Source organism: Pseudopodoces humilis, chromosome 10 (assembly GCF_049639895.1).
Source record: "Pseudopodoces humilis isolate 2021_Gansu_Grassland_sample_001 chromosome 10, ASM4963989v1, whole genome shotgun sequence".
Taxonomy (NCBI): domain Eukaryota; kingdom Metazoa; phylum Chordata; class Aves; order Passeriformes; family Paridae; genus Pseudopodoces; species Pseudopodoces humilis.
Window position 1 is genome coordinate 10,882,300 of NC_142209.1, and position 15,445 is coordinate 10,897,744.

At 37.5% G+C, this 15,445-nt stretch overlaps 1 protein-coding gene across 3 annotated transcripts in view; it reads left to right on the forward strand.

Moving 5' to 3' along the window:
- VAV3 (vav guanine nucleotide exchange factor 3) overlaps nt 1–15,445 on the forward strand; it is a 153,974-nt gene that overhangs the window by 23,278 nt on the left and 115,251 nt on the right. For all 3 annotated transcript variants that reach the window (XM_005520924.3, XM_014250905.2, XM_088060523.1), the window contains exon 2: nt 5,090–5,206. In XM_005520924.3, coding sequence (XP_005520981.1) covers nt 5,090–5,206 — 117 coding nt within the window. The remainder of the gene's footprint in view (nt 1–5,089; nt 5,207–15,445) is intronic.

Genomic DNA, 15,445 nt, shown 5'->3' on the forward strand with positions numbered 1-15,445 from the left:
CAGTGATGAAGGGATGGGTATTCCATGTCAGTAAAAGGGAATCTCAGTGGGGGAAAAACCACCTTCCCTGGCACTGCGTGACAGTGATCCAGTGTGGTTTTAATACCCCTTATAGCCTAGCATCTGTTTAGCCTACCTTGGATAACTCGGGCTTCAGTATGTTCCTAGTTTGTCTTAATGCAGTGTGGATGTCTGATCCAGACACAAGGGAACTGCCAGCTTCCCAGGCTTGTGACTAAATAGCTGTGCTTGTGACTCAATCATCATAATAAAAAGGAGGTGGAAGTTGAAACAAATACAAATAGCTTTTTTTCCCCCTTCCCACTATTGGTAATTAAAATAATAAAAAAAGTGAATTAGAACTCTGTCTTTCCTGAATACTTGTCATTTCTTGGCCTTTCAGTTTTCACTTGCCTGACTGGTGTTGCTATGTTGGAATTTCATTAAATGTCTTGTGGCACAATTTGATCTTCAGAGGTCTTTGTGTTGGTTTCTGAACGCCTGTAGAAGTGCTTTTAGTACAAAGGATACATGTAGATATGGAATATTATGGTCTGTATCAAACAGACCTTTGTTCCATTGAAGTACTTCAGTGCCAAAATATATTTTTCGAGAAATACCTCTTAGATTGTGAGAATAGAGGTTATATGATTTCCTGCCCCCCCCCCCCCTTTTTTTTTTTTTCTTTTGCGTTTCATCTTTTACTTCATTAATGGTCTGGTTAGAGAAATCCTTCTTCCCTGTGGGCAGCTTCAGCCCTGCCTGTGCTTTTAGTATCTAATTAGTCATTTCTGTTCAGTAGCCTTTGTAAAGTATTTCTGTGCATTTCTGTCAGCACACATAACCATGTACTGTGTGGAAAAATTCTCAAATAAATGTTTTTGTGTGAAGTGGCAAATACTGTGCAAGAAACCAGCATACTATTTCTGCAGAACCTGGTATAATTTGATTTGCCTGCTTTGTGTTTAAAGTTCAGACAAATACAATCCCATTTGTATAAACAATACCTGTTTTTTTTTAAGGTGGTAGACATAATTTTTTTTTTCAAACTTGCTTGTCATTTTAATAAATGTTGGGTTAGTGCCTCTTGCAAAAGAACAGTGCAGAACAGACCAGAGGCCACTAGAATCTGTTCCATAAAACCACAGTGGTTTATCACAGGAGTTATACCATTTCAGCAGCCCTGACAATGACTGCATTATGGATTTGTAGTAATGAAACATTTGGATGCTTTAGAGATGTCTTCATAATCTATAGCTGTTAGTATTGAAAAGTATTTTCAGGCTCCTGAGCCCGAGTCACAGAATCACAGAATGGGGATGGGTTGTGATTTCTGTCCGTCTGTCTCAGGTGTTGCATATAGTCTCCTCTCATGGCATGTCTGCAGATAGCAAGAGAGAAGTTGTTTCTCACTAGTGTTAACTTTTTTGTACTCATGGCTTACACTACCCTACTGCAGTATTTTACTGATCTGTGTACTGAGAATTCTGGACTGCTGTCTCCTAATAGAGCCATGTAGTTTAAAAAGGGGCAAAAAACCACATCATTAACTACTCCAAGGGAATGTTTTTAGTTGTTACTGTATTTTTAAAATTTTTTTTAATGAAGAGAAACCAGATCTTGTACTGAAAGACAATGTTTCCTGTGGAGGAGACTGAGTGAGGTTTAGCTCTCCTTGCATCTCTGAAAACTGGGTACCCAACTGCTCTAATGATCTCCCTTGCGGTGTGCTGAACTATAATGTTTTCTTTTGAAAAAGAAACACAGTAATTCAGTAGGTTTCCAAATATCCTGAGGAATGTACTTACTAATGAGAGACTGCAGACTGATGGTGCCTTTTTCTTACTGCCAGCGAGGAAGGTTGTCTTTTATAGAACTTCCTATTTTTAGCAGTATGCTATTCTTTAATTTGGAGGCTTCTCTTACTAATTTGTACGTCTTCATACAGTAACCACAGTGATAAAAGTCTTTGTTTTCAATGAGGAGAACTGTTTGCTTAGAAGATTGCAGCATAAAGTTTTGGAGATAATTCTGAAAGTTTTCTGGGTAATATAATCAAATAACTTTTCTGAAACATTAGTAGCATATAACAAGTTTTTTTAAAGACTTTTTTTTTCATATATTGTACTGCTGAATCAATTCATTTAAATATGAACATGCTTTTGGTTTTAGTAGTTTCGCAGCTTTATCCTTGTAGCTGCTGTGGTTAGCTTAATAGTCAGTAATAAGAATTTCATTTTCATTTTACCGGAGAAAACTGATGGATAATGAATCATTATAGGGCCAACTCAAACTCACTGAGCTGTCTTTGAACTTGCAGGGGCTTAGACTGTAATGTCAGGATAGCTATTCTGCTGAAGGCACTGCCTGGCACACACTCAGTGATGATGTGCTTCCATCTCAAGTGCAGGTGGATTTGACAGATGCTTACCGTGTGGTTTCTAGAGCCTACAAGACATATTATGTGTTATAAGGTTATTGAGTATTAGATTGTAATTAGGTCAAACCTGTTTAACATAATGATACATGTTAATGAATTAGTATTTAAAAACAAAAAAAGAAGGGCAGAGGAAGATGGGGGATTAGATTCTTCTTTGGTCTTACTGATAAAATATTCCAAATAATTTAATTTACTACTTAGAGTGTAGGTGTTCTAACATTTCCTTAAAAACAAGAGGGCTTGTAATTTCTTGTAATATGCTTTCTAATATGCTCAGATATAATTCATAGTAATGATAATTTAAATAAAAGGCTGATATCAGAAGATTGTCTCCAAATTTAAAGAAATGTGAAATAACTAATACATCTTGTTGGAAAAATGCTTCCATCTTTATCTTCTATTGTAGGAGATACCTGTTAAGAATAGTTGGAGAGATTTTGCAGAAGAGAGAGGACATCTTACTTGTGGAAAAACTGCTGATCCATTAAATGGTTCTTTTATCTATATTAAGAAGCTAAATGCAACTCACTGAAATGCTCTTTAGCAAATCTAGGTCAGATTTTAGGCCCATGACAGCTCCTGTCTCTGCCTTAACTTCTTGCTCCCTTTAGAGGTAAACAATTTAATGCAGCTGTAAGCTTTCTTTGCACTGGGAGACTTCAGCTCTAACTAATGTAAGCTCAAAACCTAGGTTTCAAAAAGGCAGCTGAATTTTCCAGTGAGAATCACATCTGTCAGTAGTTTTGAGAATTTTGACATAAGTAAATTGATGGGTACTCAAGTTGAATCAGTATTATGCATTGGACAAACCTAGCAGCCATCGATAGCTTTCAAGAAAAATAATAAAAAATCTGTGGAAAAATGCAGCAGAAAACAATAACTTTGTATGTGCCATCTTGTTTTTAAAGCTGATTTGAAAGACCAGCTCATTTTCTGATTCCTTCAGCCAGTGTGATGGAGGAAGAAGCACATATGTTGAACATCTGTTGACCTTCTAACCTTGCAACTTAGACTTCAAAATTATAATCTTTGCAAAACCAGATAAGCTTGCCACATTGACTAGGCAAGCTAGACTAATTCTTAAAATTCCACTTGGCATAAAAGCAGTCTGGCATAAATGCAGTGTTGTCCTTGAGCAGCTCAGGGCGTCGCCCAGCGATGGTTCCCCCTGTGAGCTGGGAGGTGTGCGCTGCAGAGGCTCTTTGGAAAGGGGGAAAATGGTGGAGGCTGCAGGTCCACCCAGTACTAGACTGGGTGGTTCTTACTGTTGATGAGGCCTTGGTCAGTCACAGGTGCTTTTCTGGGAGTTTTGGGTTGCACAGGGATGGCTTTTTATGATTTGTGATGAGTTTCTTGGCTGCCCTGATGTCCACAACCATCATTTGGAATTGTCTGCTCTTGTAGCATCTCTCATTGAATCAGTGCTCTCGTATTTGTGCCCTTGCTGTAAATCTGGTCTCTGTCAGGTGCTCTGCTTTTCCTGTGTCTCACTGGGTAGTTCTATAAGATGTGAAGTAGAGCTGCCTGTTGAATTGGTACAGTGGTGACACTCAATAGCAAAAATACTGCTTTGATCAAAACAGGAAGTTGTAACTTATAGCAATTCTATAATCCATACTAATATGAGTGATCCTCATGAATCCACTAAAACATGCAGAACTTTGTTGTAATATTGAGTTGCTGTGTCAGTACTTTTAAAATGCATATTCAAAGCATGGTGCGGGGTCCTTTGAAATGCTACTACTTATAAATATTGTATTTGCTTTTCAACTGTGGCTCATAAGACAACAAGAGCAACTTTATGAAGCTGGTGTCCTCACAAGGTGCTGGTGCCTCACAGAGCTAATTGTTATTGAGAATGCATATTGCCCTTTTTAGCTATCCCTCTGGAGTTACCAGTTCTCTCTTGACAGTTACTGCCTTTTGGCTGGTAAGGTCTGGCAAACAAAATCATCCAGAGGAAAATGCATGAAAAGCCTTTTAAGGAGATCATTGGGGCAGAGGCTTTATTCTTTTTCAGACTCAGATGATCATTGATGCATGTGGATAACTTAAAGGGAAATAGTCTTTGATTCAGTACAGAAATCAAGGTGGTCTGAACATCTTTAAATCTCTGCTAGGTAAAATTAAATGACTTCACTGCAAGCTTCATCTGCTTCTGTATGCCAGATTGTGAATATATATTCATAAAGTCTTCAGTGTATGAAAACAGTGCACATGCATTCATTATACATTCAAACTAGAATTTAACAGATGAAATGGTTGATTTATACATGAACAATAACTTTCACATATTAATATAAGTTTTTAAAGGTAACTTGTTTTGTTCTGTGCTGTTTGTAGGGAGCTGAAAAGTAAGTGTGTCTTCAGACTATTATGTATCTTGTAGCATATTGTCACATCTTTTTGTTTATGTAAAAAGAGAAAAATAGTTCACAAAGTGTCTTCTTAGAATTTGGTTAACACTTTTGAGTCTGAAGAGAATGTTTATGGCTGAATTAGGACCAGTGGAGGATCACGGCATAGTAGAAGTACTGATTTACAAATAATTGTATTGGTGAATTATATGGTGTGTTTGTGGCCAAAGTGAGCACATATATTGGTAATTTACAAATTTGACACTTACCATTTCTATTTTCTTTCCCATAGTTTCTCTGCTTGAAGAATATAAGGACTTTTCTTTCGGCATGTTGTGAAATATTTGGAATGAAGAAAAGTGAACTTTTTGAAGCATTTGATTTGTTTGATGTGAGAGATTTTGGAAAGGTAAGGATGCTCTTGATTATATCCCAAGTAACACCTGTGTTCTGCTGCTTGCACATAGAAGTCTTTTCTGGTAGCTGTGATATAGAAGTTGTGACTAATGGATGAGCATTCATTATGAAAAAATAGTGGGAAAGAATTAAGAAAGCAGAAAAAGTAGGTCTGTATTGGAGGGGCTAGTAATGAGCAGAGAAAAATACTTCACAGGAAAGTTCTGAGCATGTGAAAAGCCAAGATAAATGATTTGAAAGATGCTGAGTTAAAGGGAAATGAAATGGAAGAAGATAACAAACTGTGGGTGAGTGCTGTCTGGTGAAATCACGTGGGCATAAATCATGTGGATTCAGAAAGCCTGGGCCTGTACATTGTGAGCCCATGTGGCACAGAACATGTTTCTTTAGTCTCAGGTGCTTGAAATTCACCCAGATAATTTAATAAATAAATTTTAAATTTTATAATTATAAATATATAATTATTATATTTATAATAATAAATTATTTCTTGACAGTTGTTTTCCTAACAACTTTATCTGCTGTAAAGCTCAGATGCAGCTATGATAAGTTAATGTTACTATTTTAATTTACACAGTATATTTACAGTATATTCTGGAAGTCTACTTATTCTACATGTAAAGCTTTTTCCAGTCTGTTGTTCAGCCTCCTACATATCTGTTTGATCTGTCATTGCCAACATGTGTTTAATTCAACTTAAGTTTCTGCTTTTGAGTCATAGTATCATTACCCTAATTTCACAGGAAAATGTCTAAAAATTACCTGAAGTAGCACTAAAAATAGTTATTCAAATTTAGTATATCTTAAGCATTACTGCTTTTTTAAAGAGATCATAATTTTACTGTATGATTCTTATGCACTGTTCTTTTTATAAGTAGTCATAGAGGTAAAGATGATGTAAGAGTGCAAGAAAAAATCAGGGCTGGAGTATGACTGTTTGAAATGGCTCAGTGATTATCATTTACCAAATATCTAATTATTTTTCTCAGTGTTTTGTCTGATTTTAAGTTCTTTGAGTATTAAATTAGATAACCTGGTAATTCTTCCACCTGTTCTTCAGTTTTGCTGAACATCTTGTCCTCATAAATCATATTTAAGACAAAGCTTTTGTTAAGGTATGGTCCTTCATACAATATTGGCTCATTAAAAATGAGATTTTTATTTTGTTTTGATTGCAGAAGTAGCGGTGGAATTTAAAATAGTTGGGTTTTATTTTTTTTGTGTGCACCTCCTATTTAGCATCCTCCTATTTAAGGTATTTAAGTCAGCTATTTCAATGTTTGATTCAAATCTCTGATGCCTATGCCTAAGGAATTTTTTTTCATATTGGATGTTGTAATTACTTGCTGAAAGGTTCTTATTTTGTGCCATTTAAAGACATCCTGTTTTTAATACAGTCTAATTTTAAAGAAAGATTTTACAGCGCAAATTATTCTTGCTGGATCATTGAATACCCAGCAAAAACAATTTCTGAATTAATGGTCAATTTAACCCAGAAATCTTTCTGGTACCTCTTGATATGTAATTTTAATAGAATTTATTTCAGAATATGATTTTATGTAAGCAGAATAATTGGTTAAAAACCCCTGTATTCCATCCATGATACTTAGTATTTAATTTCTCTTCCCAAAGTCAATTTGAATGTAGAGACATGGATTTTTTTACTGTTTGTGGCTGCCATGTAGCACAAATAAAATAATTATTCCTGGCACTGGTTTTCCAGTTTTAGTGCATCCAAGTCTAGGTCACCTTTCTTGGATAGCTATGAGGTGAAAATGCAGTGACAAATTTGAGAGGCATGGCTGTGTGGGATTCTCATGAGATGAGCTCTGTGCATGGGAGCAGCTGCTTGTGCAGAGGTGGAGATGCTGAATTAAACAGGGCTGTGCAGCCCTTGCAGTGGTTGTGTTGGGCAGCTTTTGGGTGCCTGATGGCTCTGCTGAGTTAAACAGGGCTGTGCAGCCCTTGCAGTGGTTGTGTTGGGCAGCTTTTGGGTGCCTGATGGCTCTGCTGAGTTAAACAGGGCTGTGCAGCCCTTGCAGTGGTTGTGTTGGGCAGCTTTTGGGTGCCTGATGGCTCTGCTGCTCAGCTGTTCTCATTGGATGCTTGTGTGGAAGCTTGCCACGCACAAGTGGAGCTTGGCATAAGCAGTGTTCAGAAGGGCTGAGCTGTTTTTTTTATAGCCTGGGCAAAGGAGCACGTAGTGAGCTTCTGAACAGGGCTGTAAACTTCAGGCCATCTATGGAAATGGAATGAAAAATGGCAACTGTATTAAAATTAATAACATTGCAAGTAAAGAAAATGTATGCTAAGTTATTTTGTGTGCCTTTAAGAGTGCTGTTTGTGCAGTTGTCAGAAAAGATCTCAAAGTGGCATGAGATTTCAGTTGCGTATCTGATAATGTACTTTGGAAATTCTGATTTTTAGTAACAGTGGTGAGAATAGGAAAGTGTTTTTCAAGTTGTTCTTTGCTTTTCAGCTTTCCCCTGCGTTGTATTTTCCTGTGAATAATAACTGCAATACAGCTATATATCTCCAGCTTCCTTGAACAGAAGTTGTATGTATGCAAAAGGCCAAAAAAATAGTGCTGCAGATTTTTCCCGCTACTGCAACCAAGTCACCCTGCCATTTTGAAAAGAATTCTTTGAACTGTTCTCTCTAAATGTGCACAAAATATGAATGATCTTAAAGTGATTACAGGTGCAAGCAAAAAGGGGAATATGATTAAAAAATGCTGTCTTCCAAACTTTTACTCAAGGAGGTGACATGATGAGTGTGTGCATTATCTACAGCCTTTTATGCAGTTGAGTGTAAGAGAAGCTGTCTTCAGATGTCAGAAGCTGCCAAGTACTAATTAGTGAGATATAAATTAAGTGTTGCTGAGGTGGCTCTGTAAACCTTACCTGTTACTTTTAAATGTTTGTATTTAATTTATAAAGAAATTACTATCTAATTTGATGGGATGTTTTGTTTAGTATGACCAACTTCAGCAACTGTTTGAACATGCTAGTGTAGGGAACAAGAGAAATGTATCAGCTGTAAATGAGCAATATGCCTTCAGGGAAGTAAGGTTGAAGGGGCAAAGTAAGGTGAGAGACCTGCAATTGTATTTTTTGAAATATTCTGATATATTTCAACTCTTTAAAGAACATGGCAGACAAACCCAGGGCATTGTAGAAGGTAAGACTTTTAACAGCCTTGTGAAATACTGGTTACAAAATGTTCGTTGTAATGGTGAAACTTGCACTTAATAGTTGGAGGTAAATGAGCTGTTTCCAAATGCTTTGACATAATGTATGAAAATTTGGCTTGAACTTTGTGCTCCACTTTGCAGGGACTTTGATCTCTCAGTGATTAGAGAAAAAAAAGGGTGTATGTGGAGTGGATAGGAATTAGAAGTGAAGCTGAAGTAGCAACATGTAAATAGCTAAAGAACAGGTTAAGAAGGGCAATCAGGTAACCTCATGTGTGTTTAAAGTGTACATTCTGTATGGCTATTGTTATTAGCTGTTACAAGATGGGACTTTTCTTATGTTTCAAATATAACATTACAGTTCCTTATTTTTGACTGTGCTTGAAAAATGAGGGCCTACATGACACAAGAATATAGCTTTATTTTCTTGGAGTTATACGGTATTCACCCATTCCCGCTCATTCACCTTTCTATCAGTAAATTTCATTGTTGCTGCATTAAGTTCCTGACAGAGCATGAAGTGCTCTCCCACACACTGGAGGTGCCAGACAGTGTTTTCATTATGCATTCCATGCTGGAGAGTCATTTTTCACTACCGCAGGGTCGTTAGGTTCTTCCTTTCTACCTGTGTGCCAGAATAAGCAAATGCTGTTGGTACTTGTTCTTTCAGCTCCGAGCCCTGTGCACTCCCTCAACAGCAGCCTTTGTTGCTTGGTGCGCCACAACAGATCCTTGCTATCCCAGTTCTCTGAAGGAACTTTGTAACTCATGCATTGCAAAAGTGGTAATCTGAGGGTTAGTTTTGATGTCCATGTCAACAGATGCTCCGTGGCCTCAGAGCTGTGTTTGGGGTCCTGTGGGCAGGAAATGGTGTCCGGAAAGTGTCAGCAAAGCACCTTCTGCGTGCTCTGCTTTTAAATTTCCTAAAGAATGTGTAGCTGAGCATGGAGTGTTTTTATGATAGAACTGACATAATATGAATGTAGCAACCATCCTTGTAGGGATCCTGCATTACATATCTAGGAATAACGTACAATATTCAACTGTGATTTTAAAAAGACAAACAAGGAGATCAAATATCAAGTGCCACCAATGAAATAAGTACCTAATTGTTTAAAAGCATATAATGTGTAGTGTAGCTCACTCTGCTGACACTTAAAAGGCTGGTTTATATAAAACCAAGCAACTGCTGTGAAAATATTGAGTGGCACTCAACTCATGTAGTTGATCATTTTAGTCACTCTCTTACTGCAAAGGAAATCTGGGCAATGATGCAGATTCCAGGAAGATTGGACAGATGTGCATGAGATACGCACACTGAAATCAACACAACAAAAAGCAACTGTTATTTTAAGAAATTATATACCCTTCCAGGAAAACAGAGGAGGAAAAGTATCTAAAAACAATCTTCAATAAAACTGAAACAGTTGTGATTATCTACAGTTGTTTCACATTTTGCTTGCTGAATTTAATCGGTGGGATAATAGAGCAAAATATGATCACTCTTCACTCATAAAGTTATATTAAAACTGCAGAACATTTGGGAACATGCCAAAACATTATAGTACATTTCTGTAAAAATATTAATATGAAGAAAGAGATTGAGCTGATAAAAACAAGCCTATCATTAAAAGCAGAGCTCTGTATTTTCATTTTCTGATCTCTTTTAGTTGTAAAATAAACAAAAAAAAAAAAAAGCTTGATGGTTTGCTCAAGAAACTAGCTGTAAAATTGCTTTCAGGAGTAGCATTTCAGTGAGATGGACTGGTTTGGGATGAATGACACTTGAACTTCTTCAAGATGCATTTCTGGTGTGGAGGAATGAAGAAACAGAAGAAATTGACAGGTTTCAGCTTTCTTCTCTGTGGAGGTGTTTTGGACAAAATGATCAAGAAAATAATAGCCTGTTGCAAAACTGCTGAAATGCTTGGCATGTAGGGACCTTGTTTGTTAGTTATGACTGCTATTTGTGTAGAATTACATGAAAGTCAAGCACTTAATAAAAGTAACAAAATAAAAGCAAAAACTCCCTAAAAGCATCCTTTTAAATGGTAAAAAAATCACTTCCAGCCCGAAAGAACATAAATCATAGTCTTGGGCAAACTGTTGAGGTGGGTGAAGGAGTGGAGTGAGTAATGGTACAGCCCATGAACCACCTTTTTGAAACATCTCTGAAACCTTGCAGAAATGGCTTGCCATTGTGTTACCAGGTCTCTGTGTATGGAAGACAAGTGTCTGCTAAGGGTGGGGGTCAGGAGCCTCATTTGGAATGAAAAATGTAAACGTCCTCCCTCTGAATTATTTTAATTTTGAAGTCAGGCAGAGATCTGGGGATGGGAACAACAGTTCTTTACTAGTATGTATAACAAGGCAAACAAACAACAATAACTACAGCATTAACAGCAAAACAGAACCAGGGGCCCTGTGACAGCCTTCATCGGAAGGGATGGAGGAGAGACTTTGTTTTACAAACCCCTCGGGCAGTCAGTCCCGGTGCTCCTGCAGGGCTCTGAGGAACACTCAGCTGGAACAGCAGGGATGAGCTGAGATCCAGGGCTGGTGGCTGAGGTGTATCAGCAGCTCCGTGGCGGTGCCTGGCACTGCCACACGTCCCGGCAGGACAGGGGGTGCGAGGCCACCAACGAAGAAAAAGAAGCATCAGCTCTATCTGGGTTATAGTGAATTCCTTTCTCCAAGCAGCAACAGCTCTGAGTGTGTCCTGATCATAAATCCAAGAAACCAGCCAGCTTCCAATTGCCCCTTCCCCCCTAGGCCCAGCCAACTCTGTCTTCTCAAGCACCCAGCATTCAGGTTTCCCTGCAACTAATGGGTAAAAAATTCTATAGGTGAGAAGGAACAAAAAGGACACCTAATCCCCAACACCAGGGAAACCATTAGTAATGCTAGATAAATTTAATGTCCTTAACTGTTGCACTTTGTTGCAGTGGTCATTGCCAAGGATTCATACACAAATTTCTAGGCATATAACTTCAATAAATCTAAAAGCCTTAGCAAGAGCTTATAGCTTCTGCATCAGCATATGTATTTACGCCTCAGTATTTCAGGATTATAGTCTTGCATGTTTCTATTCTAGAATACTAGTGGACTATCGCCTCACTGGTCTTTCAAAATGGATTTTTATTAGTTTCTTTTAGGTCTGTCATAACTTTTCAAGTTGTGATGTTTGCTTTCAGCTGGTGAGAAGAATAATGATAATGTTCGGGTTTGACCGCGTAATGAAGTGTTATACCTGATCATTAATGAAAAATTCTCATCCAAGGGAGTGCTTGGGATATTTCTGTTCTTCTGTAATGTGTTCAGCTTTTCAGGAAATGTTATCAGTTAGAAAGTCAAGGTTAACAAGAAACAGTTAATATGAGAGAATAAAGCTGAGTTTCTGTGCTCGTTTCTTTGTTCCTAAGATGATCTTTTCCAAATGTTACCTGTGTTGGATTGACCTGTCCTGGGGATGCCGAACTCATAACACTGAATTCTGGTAGTGTACATTTTCTTTTGAGGTGAGAGAAGTTTTTGAGGAAGAGGAGAGTTGAAGAATGAGTAGCTTTAACAGGTTCTAAGACATATCTTCTCACACATTTGTTCACACTAATGTTTTTAAACCTGAATAATTCCTTGCAATGCTTATAATACAAGCATTTCAGTAACCAGAAGGTGATGGTAAAACTGACATTTAAACCTAAAGACTTCCTAAATTTACAAATACTGGTCTAAATAACAATAGTATTAACTACAGATGAAACCAGAAGGTAATAAATGAGTGATTTGCAGATGAAGTTCATCTCAACTTTGAAGAGGTTTGTGTGTATGTTTTTTTTTCTGTGACAGTGAAATTGTTTACTGCCAAAGAAGGGTAGGAAATGTGTTTTTGTCTGTCTTGAAATAAGAAGGTCATGTTCAAGCTATAGTAGGATGCTTATTTAAAAGTAGTAAAGTGGACACCTCATTTAAAATGGGAAATGATGTTGTGCAGGGCCTAAATAAAAGGTATTCAGTTTCTTATTCGTTTATTCTTGAAGGGCTTTGATTACATCAAGCTTAGCTTAATTATGGTGCTGGTAAACTGTTCTTTCCTAATGTTCAGTGTGGTTCCTCTGTGCCTGTCCTGTCTGAGCAAGAGGCTGATCCAAGCAGCACTATAAATTACCTAGAATACAGTTTTGCACTCTTACCTGTTTTTCTTACTGCTTCCTGCAGTTCACTTTCAATCTTAGCTGACCGTATCTTGATAAAAATCAAAGATGAGGAGACAAAGAAGCACAAACAAGTAAAAATGGTGTTGAGAACCGAACAGCTTGGAATATTTATCAGTCCTCATGTTTCTTGCCAAATGTCTTTTGTTGTATGTGTTGATGACAACAGGTGTTTAATTGGCTCAATATATTATAATGCATTGTTATAAAAGAATAAATTTTATTTTTGTCGTTGCTCCATTCTAGTAGGAAAAAGTTAGATATACCAAGTATAATTGCTAAGTTTTATTTTACCTCCCTTTTTTTTCCCATTGGAATGATCTGAAGTACTGAAAGATGCCTTCTAACCCTCCCCTCTCCCTTTCTTCCCTCATCTCCTCTATATCATGAGTTTAAAATGTGACTGAAGGGTGTCTGTGCTAAACCTCCGCCAGAGTGACTGGGCTGCTCTTGAACTCTGCCCCAGAGGCACAAATTGGGCAATGTGGTTTAAACCATCACCTAGGCAGTGTTGTGATTTCCTCTGAAGAGTTATGGATGTGGAGCATTCTCCAAGAGAAGCTGCTACTAACATCCTGGGCCACACCTGGGAGGTGTTCCTATGCTGGGGGAAAGCCAGGCAGGCCATGATTTCTCTTCTCAGTCTGCAGAGTTCCCCCTTGAGCTCTGTATGCCTGGGAGGTCTATGGAAAGCAGGAGCGTACTTGAGTGAAAAGTCCAGTAGCTGCTGCTTGTTTCTTTGTAAGTATCAGAAGCTCAGGGGTTGTTTAACCTGAAACATGCTCCGCTAGTTAGATTGCTTGTAAATTAATTCACTGCTTTTTCTGTCCAACTTCAGTAGAAAGTGAAAGCTGCAGTGAATGGTTTGCAGCAGGAAACACCATTTGAGTATTTAATAGAAAGGAAATAGGTATGAATTAATGAGAAGTGTTTGCAAACTGTGTTAGAGGTGGTGACAGGGCTAGAAAAGTGTTTGCTAATCAAGAATTGTGTTCTCTGGCTCTTAATTCTTACACAATAATTGTGTTATGAATACATGTCAGCTGCACGTGCCTTTGAAAAACATGGATACTTGAATAGGTGGGTAATGGAAAAATATGTCAGAAGAATGTACTGCAATGTATTTATCTATAAATCTGAAAAGCTTACATTGTATTTGATTTGATCACAAAGACTATCTTCCTAGGAAGATTAATGCATCATTCTGTGTAAACACTGAAACATTTGGGGAATTTTTCTTCTTGTCAAAATATGTTATAGCAGAAATGTGGGATCACACATTTTGGGTCTTAAATGTTGTTTATGAAACTTTGATGCATGAAGTGAGATTTATTTGGAAAAGTTCTATTAAACAGGTTGTTTGCACTTTCATGACTTTCTTCATGAAATTTTGAAGATCAGACATTGGTAGTTGAACACTGAGGATTTAATTTCCAAACCAACCATTCAACAACTAAATCATTCAGTGCAAATTTCATGATAAATCTATTAGCTGATAAACTTGGCAATGTGTTTAGAAACAGTTGTAAATAATGATAGTTGCTAAGTAGAAAGTAATATTATAGAAGAAATAACAGCACTGACAAATAAAACTATTAGTAAAAGTGAAATTAAGTGGCACACTTTAACTACTGCTAACCTCTACAAGTAAATAAGACCTTAAGTTTAGACCTCAGTTAAAGTTTAAAACTGTGATATGACACCATGGGTCTCTAGACCAGCCTGTGAAGAGCCTTAGGTAATAGTTACACTGTGTAATGCAGCACGATGCTGAAGGGGCTGGCAAAAGGATATTGTTTGAATTTTTGGAATGTACTATTCTAAGCATATTTTCATAGACAAATTTTAACATTAATATGATAAAATTGCCAAATTAGAGTTGTATGTAAGTTTGAGTGGGTTGCATTTACATCTTCAACTGGATCCCATTTTGTTCTGGGAACGTGTAAGGAACACTTCACAGAATTACTTTGGAAAAGACAACTGAGGGCTAGTTCACATATGTAAAATTTATTCCCCAAGTCAACTTTAAGTTGCTGAAGGTTTAAAGTGTTTTCAAAGTAGAACTAATTTGAGGAAAACTCCATCAGTGACATTGTGGAAGCACATAATGTGTGTTTTTTGCAGTGGCTAATTGATAGGAGCTGTATAATTCAGTGTACTATGTAATCCATTTTTTAACCAAAACACGTAGATTACTTGAGGGAGGGTTTGATTGCCTGTGTCCTTGAAGGAGAGTAGAGCAAAAAATTGAATGTAGGTCACCACTGAGTTGTGGAGTTTTACACTAATTCCCATTCAGCCTTCACTGTTGTCCAAAACTCAGAGCACAGTTTAAAGAGATGCTCTTGATTGCGTAGTGACTCAGTAGGGCATAACGTAGCTTTTTCCTCCCCTAGTGCTAGACAGAAATAGAATGATCTTCCTGAGTGGTATGAGGCATACCCCAGCTGTGTGCCCTCTGACTGCTGTACCTGAATACACCTTGGGACTTGTGTCTGAGCTTGGGGAGCTAACTGGGAGGTGACAGAAGCCTTGGAGAATAAAACATGGCATGAGGAAGGGACACAATGCTAAGCTTGTGGCAGCCCTGTTCAAACAGCTGACTTGTCTAAATATTGTCACTATCAGAGTCCTGATAAAATGTTGTAGTTGCCATGCAGTGGAATGATCCCATGCCATGTATTCATGCCTTCAAAAGCAGCAGAACAAGAAGTAAGACCTAATTTATTAATATCTATTTTACCTTCAAGTTTTCTTCTAAATGCTTTCTTCACTTAGATAATAAATAATAAATTAATAGCTTGAATAGTTTGAAACAAGTGGC